This window comes from Clupea harengus, chromosome 9 (genome assembly GCF_900700415.2).
Source record: "Clupea harengus chromosome 9, Ch_v2.0.2, whole genome shotgun sequence".
In the NCBI taxonomy this organism is placed as follows: domain Eukaryota; kingdom Metazoa; phylum Chordata; class Actinopteri; order Clupeiformes; family Clupeidae; genus Clupea; species Clupea harengus.
Genome location: NC_045160.1, coordinates 16,559,675 through 16,581,620, shown reverse-complemented (window position 1 = coordinate 16,581,620; position 21,946 = coordinate 16,559,675). Strand labels below are relative to the sequence as shown.

At 46.2% G+C, this 21,946-nt stretch overlaps 2 protein-coding genes across 9 annotated transcripts in view; one reads left to right on the top strand and one right to left on the bottom strand.

Annotated features, from left to right (window-relative positions):
* dusp14 (dual specificity phosphatase 14) overlaps positions 1-4,306 on the top strand; it is a 6,826-nt gene extending 2,520 nt beyond the window's left edge. The window contains exon 2 of the mRNA XM_012824023.3: positions 3,147-4,306. Coding sequence (XP_012679477.1) covers positions 3,297-3,929 — 633 coding nt within the window. The 5' untranslated portion in view covers positions 3,147-3,296 and the 3' untranslated portion in view covers positions 3,930-4,306. The remainder of the gene's footprint in view (positions 1-3,146) is intronic.
* Positions 4,307-8,447: 4,141 nt separating this feature from the next.
* The window catches only part of synrg (synergin, gamma), a 55,309-nt gene continuing 41,810 nt past the window's right edge, over positions 8,448-21,946 (bottom strand). For 6 of the 8 annotated variants that reach the window (XM_031573655.2, XM_031573656.2, XM_031573658.2 and 3 more), the window contains 5 exons: positions 21,726-21,822; positions 19,959-20,107; positions 17,733-17,843; positions 17,075-17,116; positions 8,448-10,000 (listed from right to left, as the gene is read on the bottom strand). In XM_031573655.2, coding sequence (XP_031429515.1) covers positions 9,869-10,000; positions 17,075-17,116; positions 17,733-17,843; positions 19,959-20,107; positions 21,726-21,822 — 531 coding nt within the window. In that variant the 3' untranslated portion in view covers positions 8,448-9,868. Of the gene's footprint in view, positions 10,001-13,492; positions 13,526-17,074; positions 17,117-17,732; positions 17,844-19,958; positions 20,108-21,725; positions 21,823-21,946 lie in introns of all 8 variants that reach the window. The other 2 variants (XM_031573657.2, XM_031573660.2) reach the window with 2 other exon arrangements.

The following is a 21,946-nucleotide window of genomic DNA, read 5'->3' as shown; positions in this document are numbered from 1 at the left end:
TCAAACTAATCCCATGCATGCGGATGCGTATTAGGTGCGGGCTGGGGCGAGCGCAGTCGCTGCTCAGTTTCCTCTTTTTCCCACCTGTGGCATGGGAGAGCGGAGTGCCAGGCGGCCATCTTGGCTCTTGGGTGTCTCGGCTGGCGTCTCACGTTCCTGCCACTTCTTACAGAGGTGGAAATGGAGCCCCTTGGAATCTGCTGGGTGCGGCAGCGAAGTGAAGCAAAGCAGCGGGGGGGTTGCAGGCGAATGCGGCGGTAATCAGTGGGGGTACTGTGATGCAGGCCCGGGCGTTGACAGAGACTGAAACACACCCCGAGTGCTTGACGTGCGGACGGCAAGGTGGCATGGTTGCCATGCCCGACACATGGCCCCTCACACACCAGGCATTGCTTACAATCCTTAGAGGAAGACACAAAGCAGAGGGGTTCTTAGGATCTGTTAGGCCTGTCAGTCTCACTAATGCTAGCATCTGCCCAGAACAACTACACATAGAGACACAGCTAAGCATACCTTATGTCCTTGTAGGACATCTCATGCATGTGTATCTGCTGTTTTTATGTTCCTTGATGAGCCCCTTCGCTGTCTCTTTCTTTTCTATCCCAGTGAACAAGGCTCATCTCTCTCTCTCTCGTGCCTCCTCTTCTCATGCTGATTTGGTCTGCTGCCACTGCCTCTGCCCCTGTGTGGTCATTAGGTCACTGCAGCAAGGGCATGTTTTTATTTTTCTAGCCGCTGCCCCTCTCTCTCTCTTTCTCTCTCTCCCTTCCCCTCTCCCTCTCTCTCCCTTTCCCTCTATACCTCTCTCTCTCTCTCTCTCTCTCTGAAGCAGCTTGGGAAGGGCCTATAGGACAGGGGGAGGTGGGACATTTTGGGCCCCCCTTATTATCCCAGGCATCTAATTTGATGACTCCCCGTCATCTGATTCTATTCTCACTGTGCTCTGCCCCTGCGTTCAAGCCTGTCTATGTTAGATAAGTGCCTGTCACTAAAATAGAGCTTCAGCTACCCCCCACCCCCATTCGGAGAAAAAACAGCATCCCTTGCCTTTGATTGGCAGCTAGAGAAAGAAAAGAAAGCTGTTCCCTGTTTCAAAAAAGACAGGGATGTTTTTCTCCATCCTTCATCACAGGTAGGCTCCCCCGGGTGTTGGGCAGCCAAGCAGGCTGGTCACTGTCTACTGGACGCAGGAAAAAGCACAGTTACAGGTACAGATGACAGCTTCAAACTAGGCCAGATGGGCTTTTATTGATGGGGATATGGTCCCTACCTGTACGAGTCTGTGTGTGTGTTGTGTGTGTTTTCTCTCTTCTCTCTCTCGCTATCTTTCGTTATTGAAGCAACACTTCTCCCACACACAGACATTTCTATGCCAGCAGGCCAAATTGGACTCGGTAATATATTAGTTTTCTGTGACTGTGACTGCATTTGACAGTGAGGGAGAGCGAGACACTTGTGAATATGAGTGTATGTGTGATGAAAGAGAGAGAGAGAGACAGAGGGAGGGAGAAACAAGAGTGTGACACTGAGAGCGCAGGTGTTTTCTGCACCCTGTTGCATTCATATTTAATCGATTGGGTTTGATCTTTGAGGTATGTTCACCAGACGTGGGCAGGGAAAAAAATTGTGTCTGTCTGTCTAAGGCCAGGACAACGAGCAAACATTATGTGCATACGAGTCTCAATGCATGATAGTGCGTGTGTGAGCCAGTGTATGCGTACATACAAGCTTGCATGCCCGTGAGTGAATTTATGAGTGAGTGTGTGTTTATGAGTAATCTTGTGTGTGCATGCATGTGTACGTGTGTGAGTGTATGTATGTGTATAAATGTATACTCTGTGAATAAGTATGTATGGGTGGGTGGGTCTCTGCCTCCTCAGAGGTAGTGCAGGTGCGCTGGCTTGAGGGTGAAATGAACGTTACGTGAAGTGGTATGACGTGACGTTATGTGTGCAGATATCCTCAGTGGCTATGGGCAGCCGTGAGTCTTCAGACCTCAGCAGGTGTCCCAGCCCGCAAGGGCATCTGATAAAGTGGAGGGAGATGTGTGTGTGTGTGTGTGTGTATGTGTGTGTGTGTGTGTGTATGTGTGTGTGCATGCGTGCGCGTGTGTCTGCAGGCTTGAGACTCAGAGCTCAGCTGTGTTGGTAATCTAACCCAGGGCCGCTGTGTCACATTAGCGCCTCGGCGGACATCATAAACTGTGATGTGGAGGGTTATTGTCATTTATATCACATAGCTCATAATACTCTACTTAAATAGAATTAGGCTTTATTGCTTATGAGTGCACATAGCTCTATTGCTTTATACTTCATTGTTCATAGTTGTCAATTTCTCATTCCTTAAGGATTGCATTGACAAACAGATTACATTTACACCATAGTGATGGGCCGGTAACACTTACAGTTATGATAACTAAACACACTTTGGCTCAAGCAAGGACTGATCACTCCTTGGGTTAAGATGCCTCACAACCCCATCCTGTCTGTGTGTGTGTGTGTGTGTGTGTGTGTGTGTGTGTGTTTGTGAGTTTCGCTCCTGACACTAATGTTGTTTGATGAAACACGGCACGCGTCCCTTGCTTCCGTCTCTGCTTTGCATGGCGCGCGCGGTCCGCCCCCACCCCCTTCTTCTCCTGCGGGCCGGTAATGGGGTTCCTCAAGCTGCCGGGACCGCCGCCTCACTTATCATCGCCACCTAACGACCTCCAGTCACGGCTTGATTGATACGGATGCTGGAGCCCGCCGAGCAGAAACGGCACCCATGGCTTTTTCACCCACATCCCCCTTAACCCCAGCCTACACCCCCCCCCCCCCCCCCCCATCACACTGAGTCACGGCAAGGCTCGGGGAGAGGAGCATTCTGGGTGATGGGAGGAGACCATCTGCTGGGGTACGGCAGCCTCCACTGCACTGCAATGAACTCATCATCCCCCAGTCAAGCCCGGCCCAGTCAAGCAGGAAAATGCTGCCTGATGGCTGTCTCTCTGTTGAGTCATCTGAATGCATTCGGAGCATCTGTAGCTGTTGCTGAGGCTGAGGCTTGAGATTCACTGAGATTCAGTGGCTCGCAAAAAAAAATTGATGTTTTGTTGTTCTGTGTTTGGTTGAGTGTTGACGTGTTTCTTTTTTTATGATTTGTTGCAGGGCAGTCTTACAATCGCAGTTCTTCAAGGCGCACAAGGTTCCGCAGTATCGCCATGGCAATGCATCACTGAAAGAAGACCTGTGGCACATCCAGATTCCTTTTGTTCATCTCTCGACTTCCCTGACTAGTTTTTATTGTGTTTTTCCACCATGGGCTCCCGTAGTCAGGGATTCCTCCACCATCACCACCAGCATCACCGGACCTCCATGGTACCGGCCACCATCCCCCGCCTCGTGCCCGAGTCCGGCAGCCTCCTTGGGGGCATCGCTCAGATAACGCCCTCCCTGTTCCTCAGCCGGGGCAACGTGGCGTCCAACCGCAGCCTGCTGCTCTCCAAAGGCATCACATGCGTGGTGAACGCCACCATCGAGCTGCCCAATTTCAACTGGCCGCACGTCGAGTACGTGAAAGTGCCCCTGGCCGATGCACCGCACTCGCCCATCGCGCTCTACTTCGACAGCATCGCAGACAAGATCCACAGCGTGGGCCGTAAGCGGGGCGCCGTGCTGGTGCATTGCGCCGCCGGCGTCAGCCGCTCGGCCTCGCTCTGCCTGGCCTACCTCATGAAGTACCACCGCGTGTCGCTGGCCGAGGCGCACGCCTGGGTCAAGGCCCGCCGGCCCGTCATCCGGCCCAACGGCGGCTTCTGGCGCCAGCTCATCGAGTACGAGCGCAAGCTCTTCGGACGCAGCTCCGTCAAGATGGTGCAGACGCCCTACGGCGTGGTGCCTGACGTCTATGAGAGGGACCGCAGGAACCTGGTGCCCTACTGGAGCATGTAGGGGGGGGGGGGAGCAGGAGGCAGGGGGGCAGAAGGAGAAGAGGAGGACGGCTCCCATGCTGAGATGGAGAGAAAGAGAGTGAAATGAGAGAGGATGGATGGATGGCTGGATGGGCTGATGGAGGATTATATGGCAGATGGCTGTTCTTTGAGTTCACCGTCTTCCTGGAGAGGAAACCCTTTCTCCCGCTAGACTCAAGAACTTCTGGCGTTCTTCCCAGGCCCCAACCCCCTAGAGAAGTGTAAGTGGCGTGTGGTGCGGGAGGTTTTTGAAGGAGCAGAAAGTGCCACCGTCATTCTACTAGCTGTCTGCTGCCTCTGTGCTGCTATGCTAACCAACGGTCCAACCCAGACAGTTAGAGTGAGGGAAAGAGGGAGGGTGTGGGGGGGGGGGGGATAGGGTGTGTTGGGATGCAGGCCGAGCGACCACTGGATTTCCACGAAGACCCTGAGAATGTCCTGAGGCACCTGTGTGTGTTAGCGCAAGTGACCCAGGAAGTGGTGTGGCGTTGATTTGGGGCATCTTCACAGTGAAGAACACATATACATGTCCACACAAATACACACACAACACAACACAACACAGCACAGCACAGCACAGCACAGCACAGCACAGCACAGCACAGCACAGCACAGCACAACACAACACAACACACAGACACACAAAAAAGACACACATACAGCCTGGAGTCATATGTTGGAGCATTTCGACACACACTGACTCACAGGCAATTACAAACATTGGTGTCCCTACAAATTTGATGTTGGTGTTGGTGTTGGTGATGGTATTGTGCCAGTTTCGCTGTCGTCTTTTAACGTGAGTGGCAGCAGTCTGCTCAAGTAGCACTTATTAAATTATATAAATGACTGTACAGTACCAGATAGGGGAGTTAAATGTGCACAGGTCGTATCAAAAAGAAAGTAACAGTGTAATGATAGATATGATACATAACATGATGCACTACGAATGAAGTAAAAGTAAAACAAGGTCTAAGATATGTTTCTTTATTTCCATATCAGTCTATGTAAATACAAAGAAAATTGGCTCTGGGTGGATAATATGCAAGAATTGGATTTATGGTGCTTCTAAAGGATAGTTTCCTTGTTAGTTGTTAAAGAAAGCTTTTCACAAAAAGAGTTTGGGAGTGTTATGAAGGTCCATTTAACAATGACCACCACTTATTATTTTGTCTACTTATGTTTGCATATGTTTGTCTTAAATCAGCAGTTTCTTTTTTCTTGGTTATCAACATGTCTTCAGAAGATAAAACTGTAAATTCAAAAGGAGAGATCTCTTGGGATATTGAGTGGATGGAAAGGCTTTTTTTTTTATTCATGTTCAGTCCTTAGTCACTGATATCTTAAAATAACTAATGGTTAACTTCACTGCTTCTGTTTGAAAACGAGAGAGCGAAAATAAAATCAAACTTTTATCTTGTTCATGTTTCATAACATTACTTTCACGGCGCACACTCCTGAATTTTTTCAGTTAGTTTTGAAGATCTACTGGCCCTCTGGGATTTGTCCCTGTGTACCTGATGGCCTGTACAGCCCTGCTACACAGCCGCTCCATTAAAAAATAAGTCACACTGCACATGTTTGCGTCTCTCCCCCAGACTGATTGGATGTCATTATGCCTAACACTGAAGGCAAGTATTGAATTCAGTTGGAGCTGTAGGACCAGAAGACGGGCTGTTTTACTTCCCAGGATTTCATCATTTTATCACACCAGCCGTTCTCTTAACGCATCCCAACAATTATGTTGAATGGCCCTCCGAGGGAGAAAACAAGCACAAAATAAATTAATATCCGACGGCAATGCCAGGATGTTGTGGATATACTCCGACTTGTTTGAAAAACTGATCCTCCACTCCTGTGGTCCCGGCACTCCAGCAGGTGCTTAACTAGTTTGCAGAAACACTTCTGCAAGACGAGGCTCATCTCAGTGTAAGCGATAAGAGACTGGAGGCTGATCTTCTTATGCCTTGATGTGTGGCACTGAGAGTCACCTACCTGCCTCAGAAGGTACTGTTGAGCTTCACTCGGCATTGGAGTGATCACGCTACAGCTATTCAGGAGTGTGATACTAGTGAACAACAACTTAGTAGTTGTACATAATAACAAAAAATATAAAATCACAAGATATGCAAAATACAAATCAACAAACCAAACAAAAAACATCCACATCCTTATTCATGAGCTGATGTACATATTCTTCAAAAATAATCACAACAAATGTCAAAAAAAACAAATCAACCAACCAACAACAGAGAAACAAACTAAATAAACCCACATCCGACCTAAACCATAAGCTGAAGCCCTCTCTGCTGAAATGAGTTATCTGTGCATCGTTCAGAATAATCTGATCAAGATGTCACTGTAGTTCTGCGGGTTATCACGTCATCACTCTCGTCACATGAGCCCAAACAATAAGTCTGAGCTCCCCTCTCTGACTCTGTGTGGGGGTGCGGATACACAGAGGAAATTAAACCTGAGAGGCCACTGAGTTACCTGAGAAGGCCGAGGCTTTGAGAGGCAGCTCGCATGCCTCTCCGCCACTGAGCAGGGCTAGTGTGCCTGAGGAGAATGCATAGAAGAGACCAGGGAAATATGAGCGACAGTTTGGCAAGACAAATCGTGTTAAAAGCTAAATTAAAATGTTAAATTTGCTCTTATTTTAGAGTGTGTCAGAACCGGCAAATCTTTGCTGAGCTGCTGTCACTGAATATTTAGGTTATGGCAATATTCACTTGGGACGGTGGAGGAAAAGAAGATATATGCACAAGGATGCACTTTGGGATGAAAATGATTTTGACAGCAAATGAAAACTACAGTAACCTTGGCAACTATCACCAAGGCACTGGTGCCTCAAGGGATAAATATTAACATTGAATCAATGCCAGGGAAAGCAATCAATCACCTACAACAAGGCCACAGACCTAAATGAACTGAGAGAGGGGAACAGAGGGAGACATGTCCACTGGACATCTAATTCATATCTGCATAAATGTTCTAAGATGTTCCCCATGTTCTACTGGCATACAACTGACAGAAAAAGGTTCGTATACATACATATTGTACAAACACTCAAATAAATGGCCCTCGGTGATGGTCCATACAGTGATATTGATGGAACACCATCATGATTAACTGCTCCCTGATACACAAAGTAATAAAAAGAGGCACTTATTGTCTCTTTTTCTGAGGTATAGTTTTAGGCTTTTACGCCATTAGAAGGGGGTTAGTATACCTCCGAGTTAGCTAGATAACTACTGATTAATACCTAGAAATCCCTCAAATACAAAATACAGTATTAGGTAAAAACATTTAGGAGGTTAAGCATAGTTACATGGATAACTATTTAACACTAATTTATGGTATACTTCTCTGGATCAGGACAGGATAGAATTCTGACATCTTCCTGCAGCAAATGTCAAATTTTCATTAACTTTTTTTCCCTCCAGCATCCAGTTCATCCACCAGGAGGTAAATGAAGAGCTATTCTGTCGAAATGTCATCAGAGACGCTGGATGTGTCATTGATAACTTCCTCTGAAGATGTAAAAGGTAAACAAGAGTGCATTCAGGATCCCTGAATTGATGAACTTTTGACTGATTTGATTGAATACTTCAACACTAAGAAGCATGGGTTTAGTTCAAGCCCTGCCCATGCCAAGCCCTGCATGTAATTACTGTTAATGATCCTTCATTTTTAAATCTTATCATTGGTCAAACAGTATAGGATGTGTTTATCTTTGGGTATAGAGATGGCTTCTTATGAACCCATCAAAGGTTCAGTGAAAATGGAGGGGAAAAGCTCCAATTAAATTCCAATTTTTAAGTCTTCAGTGAACTCCTCACCAATTCAGCTTTCCGGACAAATTGATGAGGAACTATGAAATCTTCTCTACTACACTAATGAACCTTTTCCTCTGTGTTCACATCAGTGGCCACTGTCCCATCTCCACGTGTGGGCTTTCTGTGAGTCTCATCCAAATCCGTCTCTGGAGAGGGCTTAGGCCATAGCTTGTAATAAGTTACATTTGGGCTGTAGAGTCTCCACTGAAAAGTCAGAGTGCGCATAATCTGCGTCTTAGAGAGCAGACTTAAAGAGTCTTATATGTGCCTGTGACCCCTCTGGTGACTCAGAGGAGAGAGAGAGCGAGAGAGCGAGAGAGAGAGAGAGAGAGAGAGAGAGAGAGGGAGAGGGAGAGAGAGGAGAGAGAGAGAGAGAGCGAGAGAGGTAACAAGTCCATTCACTGCTGAGGGCAAAGATGATGTCAGACTGGTTCTTGCCAACTGTAAACTTGTCATCATGGTTGGAAGGTTCAAGTGGTGAATATATTTGTGATGTAGGAACATTATTTCAAGCAGTCAAATCCAATTACTTTAAGGCAAACTGCACGACTACAGATTTTATCTACACAAAATGTTTAGTATACTAATTCTTAACAATACTTAACTTTATCTCAGCAATGTATTTGGCATGGTTTTTAAAAACTACACAAGCAGATATCCACTTTTGATATACATATTTTTAATCTGCATGATAAATCATCACATGGTTTACATTGGTCAACGCAATACTATGAGCGTCATGAACACACAAAGTGCTGCTGCGACTGCCTTCACCCCAACAGCAGGCTCATTCCAAATCCAGTATTTACAGTCGGCCGTAGAGTCTTTACCTTCTGTCTTCAGAGTCCACTGATATGTACCTTCCCTTTTAATACCACTCGACCGAAAAAGAAACACATCTTTCAAGTAGCAAAGATAGATTTTCAACATGATACCGTCAAAAAAAAAAAATAACACTGTAAAGAGAAGACATTCAGATGTGCTACAAAAAAATCCAAACATTTAAAATTTCAGACATTGCCTCATCTTTCGGAATAGACACTCAGAAACCCCAGAATTAAAGTATTCCACAACAAAAACAAAACACACAACTGATACATTTAAACCCTGTCTGAATAGATAAGTTAGTTTCTCCAGTGATATGTGCTCACATGAGTAGAAAAAGACCTGAAAACGAAAAAAGATAGTTCTGGGGATGACTATGAACAACAACCCAATCTCTCCCGCTTCCAAGCAAGGTCCTCAAAATAAGACTAATAAAGTCTGGAATGCTAAAAGCAGCGTTTCAAACAGAGTCAGTGCTCAACATTTCTTAAATTTGATTTCACATTCATTCATTTGAATTCATAAGGTTATACTTAAGCTTGTCACTTTGTCTTAGGTGGCTTCAAGCCAGAGGTGGAACAGTGACGCCTACTTTTAGGGCAGTCCTGCTTCTCTCCAGCTCAAACTAGTGAGCACGTGCTTATGTGGGTGACGTGGAGCTGTGCTTAGGAATAGCCTCCCAGAAGACTAGAAGACAAGATGCCGCATTGGCAAGAGCAAGGGGTCAGTGTCAGATCACCGCAATATTATGGCAAACAACTGGCCAAGAAGAAGAGACAGACAGACGGGCGCACCGATGAAGAATACTGACTGACTCCTGCTCTTGCTTCCTCTCAGTTAGAAAAGTGGCTGATGTACATGGGAAACACATGGCAAAGAGGGAAAATGATGTAGGTATCAGAATCATTTATGAGCCTAGAGAAGATTTCAGCCACCTTCTCAAAAGGCGACAAGCGCCCGCAAAACAATCAAGTGACAGGAAGTCTCGTCGACAGAATAAACACACGAAGCAATAAATAAATAAATACAGATGGATGCTGGGGAACCGTTCTGATCTGCTCTACATTGCTGAGCGAGTCCTCCCTGCTAGCAGACAGGGCAAGAGACGAAAGAGGGGAATACGGAAGGGGGGGTGGGGGTGGTGGTGGCGGGGGGGTGGGGGTTTTAGGGTACGATGCCCGGCTTCGGCATTCATCCAGTGTCGGCTACCCTTGTGTGCGTTTCCGTGGTAGCAGCGCAGGAGCAGTGGCGACGCCCCTTAGAGTAGGTCGGGCAGGATGAGGGCGGGTGGTTTGGGCTCCACGCAGTTGATCCAGAAGTTTGCGCAGCTAGCGTGGTACTGGTGCCCGCCGTACGTCAGCTTGAAGTTGTCCGTCTCCGAGTTGAAGGCCTGCGGGTCGAGCACAGGACAGTGAGTCGGGGGAAGGACAATGAGTGAAATTAAGACAGAGAAAACCCCTGACCACTGGGCACAACCAACCAAAACCCAGTGGGGCCCCAACTCAAAAATACCCATCTGGGGGAGAACATTATTGACGTTTATTAAGTGTCCTTAAGTGACTTGTGGCTATTAAAGAACGAGACCGTTATTACGAGTTGTCTTCATTAGAAATGAATTACAGCATTAGTCTAATTATTTAATAGCCACACCACACAGAACTCATATTTAATGAATTGATTAGTACAAAGTACTCTACTTTATTACTACATATTAAAGCAAGTGCATTAGGGGTTAGGGTTATGTTTAGTTGGCAGTGATATCAAATAACCTGTATTTTCATTTGAAGCACTGTTTAGTAGTGTTAATATCTATTACTTAAGTAGCCAAAGTACACACTATTAAGAATACTTGAAAATGGGACCACTAAGAAGGGAGTTTGCTAGAGAGTAGATCTTCTCCTTCAGCAGGTGAATGACTGGGATGGCACTATTAGCAGGGGGAGCTGTGTGAGCGAGGCGACTCTTGTTTGGTGTGTGATACCCGTGTCCCCCTGACCCAATTTCCTGGGATGAATGTGGGATGAGACTCTCCCACGTAAAATATCTATTTTCAGCAGTGTGTACGATTAGTGTGTGTGTGTGTGTGTGTGAGAGAGAGACAGTGATAAAGAAGGACAGTGAGTGAGTGTGTGTGTGTGTGTGTGTGTGTGTGTGTGTGTGTGTGTGTGTGTGTGTGTGTGTGTGAGAGAGACAGTGAGTGTGTGTGTGTGTTTATGTGTGACTTAAAAAGATAGGAACAGTGTGTGTTTGTGTGTGCGTGCATGTCAGAGAGAGATGAAGATTAAGGAAGATAGTGTGTGTGTGTGTGTGTGTGTGTGTGTGTGTGTGTGTGTGTGTGTGTGTGTGTGTGTGTGTGTGTGTGTGTGTGTGTGTGTGTGTAAGCAGGAGAGATGAAGAGTATGCATGGCGCATCGATTTGGAGAGGCACAGCTGTGGTCCCGAGGTTTGAGGTGAGGAGATGATAATATGTGTGGTGCTGCTTCCCTGGTGAAATATCAGAGATGATGCTGAGGAGATACAGATGGATAGATAGAGAGCGCAGGAGGGAGGCAGAGAGAGAGAGAGAGAGAGAGAGAGAGGGGTAAGAGAAGAAGAGATGAGAGAGACATGGAAATCAGAGAAGACAGAAGAGACTGAATTGAGAGAACAGAAAGAAAGAGAGAGAGAAGGCACAGTGATGATAATGAACAGAAAGAGAGATGTGAGAGAGGTATAGAGAGCAGGAAGGAGGGAGAGAGAGAGAGAGAGAGAGAGAGAGAGAGAGAGAGAAGAGAGAGATGTGACTCATGTGGTGAATAATGTCCTCCCACTCACTGAGACAAAACAGCAAGAGTGTGTGCGCATGTTAAACATTCACTCTGTAACACACACACACAAATCCCTCCATCATCTTTTTCTCTTTCTCTCTTTGTCTTTCACACACACACACACACACACACACACACACACACACATTCAAACACAGTCCTACTTTAACAGATACATCACACCAAATTGCATTCAACAACACGAATTGAGTGCAATGACACATGACTCTCAGTCACGCTCAATGATTCTGTCTTTGGACACAAACACACACACACACCAGGGTTTTGCTGGCCTGTTGTCCAGAAATAATTAATTTTACCGCCTTGAGATCCAATCTCTCAGACCACATTCGGAGGAACGCCTATGGGACGCATTGTGGCCACCTTCTTTTAGCACTGTGAACACAGATCGAATCGAAGGACTGCCTACTCAACGGACGCCCTCTGCATAAATGGAAGTATGTATTCATTCGCGTGCCAGTGGCGTCATATCAGATAATATAAGAACTTAGTTCTTTTCTAAATTTCGAAAAACCCACATATTACGAGTGCATCAATCTTCTTTTAATAATGTTATTTCATTAACATTAGCCTACTTACGAATTTTGCCATACAATTGTCTACTATCCGTTCCTTATGTTGTAATGGAGATGGACCGGGTAATGGAGTCCTACTAGCTTACTGATGCTGCTGCAGGACGGGCCTTCTCTTAGACTTAGGCTGCTACTTATACTAATACTAATTAAATACAAATATTCCTTAATATAACAGTAGTATGTATAATAATGAAACAATTGGAGACGATAATATAGCCCCACAGTGTACTGAATGGGATAATCAATTAATCTCATCTCGGTGGATGCACACACAATCAACTTTCTACACACAAGCTGATGTGATTTACACTAAAATGTACATTTATAACCATGACAACAGATCCCAAACCCTCCAAATTACGAAATCTAAATATCCAGAAAGGGATAGCCTAGAAATACTTGAAATATGAATTATTAATTAATCAAAATTGCAGGAGCGAGAAGCTGTGGTTCAAAAAGGAGCTTTCTCATCACTTCGACAAACGAGAAGAAAGAAATCCTTCTGTAGCTTACCACTTCTTCTGACCGAAAATAGTCCACAAGGAAAGTTAACTCCAGCAGCTAAGAATCCAGACAGTTTGCTATTAGTGTTCACCTGCATGCACTAATGTCCCCTTATCCCAGTTGGCCTGTGAGGACGTCCTATTCATCTTCATTACACAATATAATCACCTGATAGCGCACACAATGCACACCATAATTCAAGACTGGTGAGGATGAACTTCATTATGCAAGGTTAGGCTACTGCTCTGAGTGTTTGCGAGCGAGCGAGAGAGAATGGGTGCGTGTATGACCGTAGGGCAAACTCACGGTGTATACAGCAGCCCTGTGTAGGGTCCGCCCATATGAGGAAGTGAACAGGTGGAGCTCTTCCGTACATGTACAGCATGGATGAGTGCCTATATATCTGTGTACGAGTCGATGGTTGGCAAGTGTTTTATGTGTGTGTGTGTGTGTGTCTGTGTGTGAGAGAGAGAGAGAGATAGATAGAGAGAGAGAGAGAGAGAGAGAGAAAAAGTGTGTGAAAGAGAGATCTACATCTTGAGTTAGCGTCTACGCTAGGTTGAGGGGGAGCAGGTGGCGTGCGGCAGCACCGGTAAAGGTCAGAGCAGCACTGAGGATTGACCTTACTAACATGGCAGCACTGAGGATTGACCTTACTAACATGGCAGCACTGAGGATTGACCTTACTAACATGGCCGCACTACGACCGGTACGCCCTGCACTCAGGAGCAAAGCCTATAGCTGTAGACATGTGACTGGTCAATACAGAGAGCAGTGACTTATGGGTAACAAAAGAGAGAGAGAGCGAGGAGAGAAGAGAGAGAAGAGACAGATTGAGAGGATTGAGAATAGATAGAAAGAGACATCGGAAACAGCGACAAACTGTCAGACAGACAGACAAACGGGATAATCTGCAGCCTATATCGGGTTAGGTGAAGAGAGTTTTGGGAGGGGAATAGTGTCAGAAATATTTACCCTCAAGTGTTTGTCATTGTCTTTTGCCATTGCCTGCACAAACAGTAGCACAAACATCATCAACATCATCATCATCATCATCATCATCCAAACCCACGCAGGGATTTGACAGAGCATTCTTTAAGCACTGAGGTGGAAATTACACAAATAGGGGTATGAGTAAAGTCACTCCCAATCCTCCAAAGCCATTGAAAACGACAACACCTGGAGTGAGGGAGAATTTCAGAGAGGGCTGTGCCTGGCCCCCCACTGCCCGAGGTTAGACTGGATTTTCAGATCACAAAATGCAGAACTTCCCCCATCCAAACCACAAAGATATCAGAGTGCAGGTAACTCTCCTCTCTAAATGTGAACTCCACCATAGGGTGGTCAGTTGGTACTCTAACCCAAGCATCTCTGAAAGCACACTGATTGGAGAGATCGCGTCTTTTTGCTGATTGCCCCGGTTTTGCTCTTCACTCACTGTGACTCAGTGATACAGAGCTGACGACACCAGGTCTGATGAAAAGGTTGATATGCTGAGGACATCACATTTCGAGTTCAGGGAAAATAAAACTACTGATTTAACTTTCTTCGACTCTAACACATTTAAAGAACTAATTATTAGAGAACGGGAAGAGCACATAGCTAACAGACCAATGCGACCCGTCATCCCTAAAAACAACAAAATTTGCTATTTCCTTCTTTGCCTGCCTTTTTTTTTTACGAGACCAGAAACTGTCATTACGCAGCCAGAGTATTAGTCAGACGTCGGGCACACACTAGACAACCACCATTAATCTGTGGCGGGCCGGCCGGCTGGGTGGGTGCGAGGGGTTGGGGCGTCTCCCCTGTGTTGGTGCATCTGTGTGTTTCTTTCTGCCCCGAGACTGATGCCCCGGGCACATCTGCTCCCAAAAACCATCAACACGCCGCACAGACAGACACACTGCTTGCTCGTCTCACTGTCTGGTCTTGGGCGGACAGACAACAAGGCAAAAAGGCGGGGGGGGGGGGGGACTGATGGATGTTGTCAGGAACCGAGATGGGTTCCTGGGGGTTTGATATCTGGTTTGTCTGTGTGTGTGTGTGTGTGTGTGTGTGTGTGTGTGTGTGTGTGTGTGTGTGTGTGAGGGAGGGAGGGAGGGAGGGAGGGGGGGGGCATCGTTGCTGATGCCAAGAAAAGTGAAAAACCTTTCAACCTCTGGCTTTGAGGGAGGAGATAGACATGGTAGAAAGTCCACTGTAACAAAACTCCATCCAGGTCCAAGTAAAATTCCTTTATTTTGAGGCAAGATGGAAATTGATGGTAGAAGATATGGAATTCCATCGAAGGAGATGTATTACACGTCTAACTTGTGCGTGTAAACAGAGATATGGAGTTTTAACTTCTCATCAGATGAAAGTGTGAGGACAGCGATAAAGAATGTTGCATTTTTTTAATTTTGACTTGAATTTTGAGTAAGCGTTATTTGTTAACTCACAAATGTTTTTGTGACTAGTTTTGATAGTGGCTGGTCCTATGCTGTTGATTAGTCAATAACTTTTTTCCCCCTCTCTTTAAAGTGATGTACATCCATTGCATGATCCATTGAATGTTTGGTTTTGGACACAGCATTTTCAATAAACTGTAACAAAGCATTTATTCCCTCTCTTTTTCCAACAATTCACACTTCGCTAAATGATTGTGTAGTGGGCAGAGTGGACCACAGTGACATTCCACACTGATGGGACATCACCTTTGACAGTGGGGAGTGGGGACTTACCTGTGACTAACACCTATCTCATCCATATGCATGATACAGGCCACTGACTTTCAAAAGAAACAGTATCACTCCAAATGTATAGAAGTCTTCTCAACAAACACAATCTCTCTCTACAATATCTCAACTCCTCTGAAAATAGGTTTTTGAAAACTGTGTGCCTACAGTTGACTAATCAAAAAAATATAATAATGACATTCTTCCTGCTCTCAGATTATTGTTGCTGAGTTTGTGCTAAATATCCTATGTAGCAGAGTATATTTAGCACTTTGGGATCAATGTTTTTAGATGGAGGGAAAAAATGTAAAAATGTCAAGGCACATTAAACTACCTCAAAGCCTGGCAGGCCTCCGACCTCTGAGTGTGAAAACGTAATGATAACTTGAGGTCTGAGATTGTAGGATGCTGCCCGATCTAGCCTGCACTATGAGACTGTAGGATGCTGCCTGATCTAGCCTGTACTATGAGATTGTAGGATGCTGCCTGATCTAGCCTGTACTATGAGATTGGAGGATGCTGCCTGATCTAGCCTGCACTATGAGATTGGAGGATGCTGCCTGATCTAGCCTGCACTATGAGAGCACTCCTTCTGCTAGGGCCCTTTTTGGAAGAGGAATGTTAGACAGCCACAGAAACCAATCGACATAGAGGAGAAATCAACCATCTGGGGTGAGTAGCAAATTAATGAGTGAGTGAGAGAGAGAGAGAGAAAGAGAGTGAGAAAAAAAGAATTGCAGAGAGTGATTGACAGTGAGAGTGAACACCGTGATGAGACATCTCTGATCATGTGGTGAAAAGCAACGAGCCCACGCCCGTCCCGACCATTTCCCCATGATTCTCTTGGTCCCCATGACAACCCGCCAAGGTGACAAAGTGACATATCGTACCCTTCTCAAAGGTGTTATCTATCTGGGCTCTCCATCATGGCTGCGATTCCTCTTACAGACTGCCTCTTCGACATTAGCCACTCGTTCATGGTAATGCTGCCTCTTTGCAGTCTGAGTGGCTGGCGGCCACCAATTGTAACTTTCTGCACGCCATCACATCACATGGAATTAGGGGATAATGTCTCATTGATTTTCTTTTTCTCTGAGTGACCTTAAGTAGACAAGATTGCCCACTGTGACCAGCCGATGGCCAGACCGGGCAGGCAAGGAGGGTTTCTCCCCTCCTAAGTATGAGTTGGATCGATCCGCTCAAGCACACTGTCGCTAGGAGCACATGTACTTGAAGCTGAAAGGTCAGGGTAATAGCATGTTTTTGTGTGATGGCTAAACCGGATTTGCTGCATGCTAACACTACATGATTCGCAGACCTGCAGTGTACTGGGTCGGCCTACGGGCTATGGAGACTTGCAGAGTGACGGCAGGTGAATGTCCATGGTTGACAAATGCTTTCAGAGAAATTACAAACAGACTATAAACCTCTTGCAAAAAAAAAAACCACTGATAGGGGATTGGAGGTTAAAACTCTCTAAAAGTTTGAAAATTCAAAGAAAACATCTGAATCTGTTGTACAACCAATGGAAAACTGCCATAGTTTGCAACCATAACCATATATGGTTCATACGACGGCTATTCTTCTATTGTCATCATGCAGGCAACATGTCCCACTACAGTAACCGGCTACTGCGCAGATGTACCGACAAGATAGTCCGCCACTGGAATTTAATCAGCCAATTAGATACGCGAAAAACAAAAGTCAGCGCATAATCTTAATGGGATAAAAGCTTGATGGCTTGCCATGGTATGAGAGGAGAGACGATTGGTCACTTTGACACTTAGTACCCCCAGCAACCCCACCCAACCTCAGCCAACACCCCGAATCCCCCCCATCATACTCTCTTAAACAGACGTCCCAGGGTGCCATTCTCTTCCTTCTTCTGCAAAGGTGAGATCAGATCAGAGATTCAAAGGGCATTTGTTAACCTTGTTAGACATTGCACACATCTCAGTAATGAAAAATGTCAGTTTCTGAAATCCTGATGCACTAAGGCTAGGCATTAGGGGTTCATTGTACACCTAGAGTCGCAAGGATGTTGTGCAGTAAGGATGTTGTGCACCTGTACGTTCGGAGTTAACACAGCTTTATTTTTAGCACAGGAAGCCGTCTGTGATATCAGCGGCTTTACACTCTGTGCTGCCGAGTCCTCTGTTTGGGTAAGTGGGTGTGGGTATGAGTGAGAGATGTGTGTAACTTCAGATGTGTCTGTGTGAGTGTGACCAGTTGTATATGTGTGGGTTTGATCGTGCAAGTGTGTATGTCTGACTGTGGGTTGTCATGGTATTATTTTATTAGCCGTTTCAGATAGAGTGTGTCTCCTTATGGACTTGGAAACTTGAACTGCATTATGACCGCACCTATATTTCTAGGTTATGATTACTGTACCTTCACCGCACATGTTGAATTGATTAACGTATTGAAATGTGAATGAGGTGTGTGTTGGGTGTGGTATACACCCTGTGTGTGTGTGTGTGTGTGTGTGTGTGTGTACAGACCTTGCTGCGGGAGTCCACGTTGAGCAGGCACACTCCACAGGCAAGCTCCTTAGCGTTCTTAATGCCGTGGCGTAGAATACAAGAGGAGAAGTCCAGGGAGCTCTCATCAGGCTGGAAACACACACACGCGCACACACACACACACACACAAACGCACAGTCAAACACAGGGAGCAATTTTTCCTTTCCAAAAAGCAGGGCTCAATTAAAGCAGGCCTGCAGCATGTTATCTCAGAGGAGCCACTGAGCCTTTTGGCATTTCCCCTCTTCCTTCCATCATGAGCTTCTCATCTTTTTCCAGTGTGAACAAGCCACCCACTGCGACTCATATTAACACACACACACACACACACACACACACACACACACACGAGCACCACAGCACTGTGCCACACAACTCCTGCTGCTCTAACAGTCTCCTCTATCCTCTCTCTCAGGGCCAATCTTTCCCTCCCCCTCCCGTATCCTCTGTTCCACCCTCTACACCTTTCTTCCTGTTTCTACTCCCTCTGTCCCACTCTTCATTTTCTCTTCACCCTCTACCCCTTTACTCTTCTGTCTCTCTCCCGCTCCCTCTGTGCAGTTTCAGGGGTTTGTGACAGTTTGCCTGGGCTCCTGCAACCAATCTGGCCCTGCCGGTCTGAAGAGCCGGAGAACCACACTGGGCCCCTCAGCTGTGCATCCAGAAACGTCGGAGAGGAATGACCTGTTGCTTCTTATCTGTGCCAGCGTCGTGTGTTAATGCATTTCTGATTGAGCAGAGGAGGCAGGATTGAGTTTTTCACACTTTATCAGCCGCGAAAAAAACAAAATGGAGGAAGAGCAGGAGGCTCTCTTTATCTGCAGGGAAACAGGCTACATCTCCTTCTTTTCCCTCCTTCTTTTCCCTCTCTCTCTTTCTCTCTCTCTCTCTTTCTCTGCTCTCATATAATTTGTTCGCAGCTGCCTCTTTTCCAATCTATTTCCGCACTCCCTGCTCAAACCGACGCTATCTGACTCGGTGCACGCAGACACAGACACAAACATGCTGTTAATATTAGCGGCTGGCATTTGAAAAGCAATATTCTGGCAGTGGGTTGTGCTGAGGCGTGGTAGTGGAGGAGGTGGCAGTAAGGCAGGTGCATCTCTAGCTCAGCACACTGTCTGTGTGTGTGTGTGTGTGTCTCTGTGTGGGAGTGTGTATGCGTGTGAGTGAGAATGTGTGTGAGGGTGTGTGTGCGTCTCTGTGTGTAAGTGTGTGACTGAGAGTGTGTGTCTGTGTGCCTGTAGGAGATGGGGAGTTGCGTAAATGAGCTCTGCATTCAACACCTCACACTGTGTTGCTGTGAGGTGTTACAGATTTCTCCCTCTCCCTCACACACACACACACACACACACACAAACACACACACACACACACTGCTACTTCGGTATCACACTGAACTCGTTGAACCCTGCTGTCATTATCTGATGTGCTGGTGATCTTATTCTACAGTGTCTCCTCTGTCAGAGAGACAGAGCACCGCTGAGCTGAACTGTGCTGTGCTGTGCTGTTCTGTGCTGTGCATAAGTGGTCTCATGGTTCAGTCACACGGTTCAGCCTTGCTCCTATGAAGGAAGCTCATTGGGGGGAGAAAGTGAGAGATCTCAGTGCCCGTTTTTCAGGGAGTGACATGTGACGGGGCTGTTTGTGCCTGAGGGGTGGCGTGTTGGGAGTCGGAGGGCACTCTCCTGCTGCCAAAGCGCCATGCTACCGGTGACGAGCGCCGAGTCTTCTGATGACCCAGCACTCAGGGCTCAGCCTCTGACTGACTCATCTGAAACTGAGTCCTCGATACCGGCTGCCAACGGCAGATAACACCTCAGTGTGTGTGACAGTGTGCGTGTGTGTGTGTGTGTGTGTGTGTGTGTGTGTGTGCATACATCTGTCATGAGAGCGGCAACATGTGTGTATGTGTGCGCGTGTATGTATGTCATACTGTAGAGACAGTATCAGTATATTTGTGAATATCTGCGAGTTCATGATGTGAGAATGTGTGAGTGTGAGTGTGAGTGTGTGTGTGTGTGTGTGTGTGTGTCATACTGTAGAGACAGTATCAGTATATTTGTGAATATCTGCGAGTTCATGATGTGAGAATGTGTGAGTGTGAGTGTGAGTGTGAGTGTGAGTGTGTGTGTGTGTGTGTGTGTGTGTGTGTGTGTGTGTGTGTGTGTGTGTGTGTGTGTGTGTGTGTGTGTGTATTCTAACCGTGAGGTTGGCGAGAGACATAAAGCCCATGAGGTTGTTCCACACGCGGTTGATGTCCTTCAGCAACTCCTGGAGCTTCTCTGAGCACACGGCTGTGGCCTTGATGCCCAGCTCCACGCGCTTGGTCACGCGATACACCTCCACCACTCCTACGAGAGACACAAACACACACACACACACACACACACACACACACACACACACACACACACACACACACACACACACACACACACAGACACACACAGACACACACACAGACACACAATGTGAGCACATAATCACACTATGTACACGTAAAGCACTACAAAAATAACTTAAAAAAAACAGATGGGATTAATAAAATATGTTGTCTGCTCCAAATGTGCAGATGAATGGCCAGACGTGTCTACTGTGGCTGTTAAAGAGAATATTGTATCATTCACACTCAGATGGGTCTCAGATGGGACTCCAAACCAGACCAAACAAAACATGTTGTCAGGGTGAGATGTGCTGGTGTGCACCAATGCATTTCTAATGTGGCTGGAGAAGAGAGAGAGAGGAGCACGTTGCTCATTCACGCTCTGAGTCTCAAATGGGACTCCGCAACCAGGAGGAACAAAACATCCATCAGAGCACACCTATAATAAAAGCCACACAGCACCTGCTGTCACCCCCCCCCGCGCCCTCATGACCATCACCTCTTCTTCACCACACCTCACTGGCAAACAAAAACAACAGAATTTCACTGTGGTGTCTATCCATGTCTGGAATGACAGGTAACACACACTCATCTGAAATACAACAAGGTATGAAACGGATTCATAGTTCCCATTTCTTTCCCCATTTCCCAAAAATATATACAACACTAAATATTTTTTCTTAGGTCCGTCTGATCTGGGACCAGAGTAGAGCCGGCCTGGCCCACAGCGGACAGCTTATCTGGGCTTTCCTGAGCTGATCTATGATAGGCCGGCAGTCCCATGCCAGTACCACTTCATACAGCAGAGCAGTTGTCAAACATAACAGGTTCACAAGCCCAAAATTAAAATGACAGTTTGCAACTTTACGTGACAGTCACAACGTTGTTAAAACAGCCTCTGGTGGTGAGTTAATGATGTGGATTTCTGACTGACAAAAGAAATTAATTTGTTTTGGGTTCCAGGTGGTGGATTGCCAATTTTTGTACAGTCCCAACATGGTTTGATTTGGGATTTCTCTCTTTCACAGACACCATTTTATGGAACTCTTCAAGGACATTTTGAACTCAAATTGATTCCATTAACATTTCGTCGAATTAGAATTGACTCCTCTATCAAGTCGAAATTAAATTGACTCAAATAAGCTCATGAGGCTGTGGAGGTATGTGAGAATCTCGTGAGACAATCTCCTCCGTTTAAGAGACGTACTTGTCAGACTCTCACACGGATTTATGAGAACATCTGACCCCCTCTCACAGAGGACACAGCCCTTTATCTAAGTGTGAGGGAGGATAAGGATCAAAGTCAGGCGGAGCTGGACAATCCTCGTGCTTCTGAACAGATGATGTAATTTAACTCTTCTGGCCAATAAATGTCTGTTCCATGTGTGTGGGATTCTGTGTGTGATGTGTGTGTGGTGGTGTATTCCATGCTATGGGATTTAATTAGTGTAAGTCTCTGTGTGTGTGCGCACATTAACCGAGCCGGTAGTCCATGCTTGTGTGTGCGTGTGTGTGTGTGTGTGTGTGCGCGTGTGTGTGCGTGTGTGTGTTTGTGTGTGCACGCACGCACGCACGCACGCACTTACCTAACAGGTACTCCATGCCTTGGGCTGACTGGATCACCTCAGTGCACACAGTCGAGCTGCTGATGCCATTCAGGGTGTTGTTGGCCATGGTGATGACCTACTCAGAACAAGAAACAGACAGGTAGACAGAGATGAGGGAGCAAGAATTACATCAAACACGAGAGTGAGAACATGAAAAAAATTTGAACAAAGAAATATTGTTTGTGTGTGTGTGTGTGTGT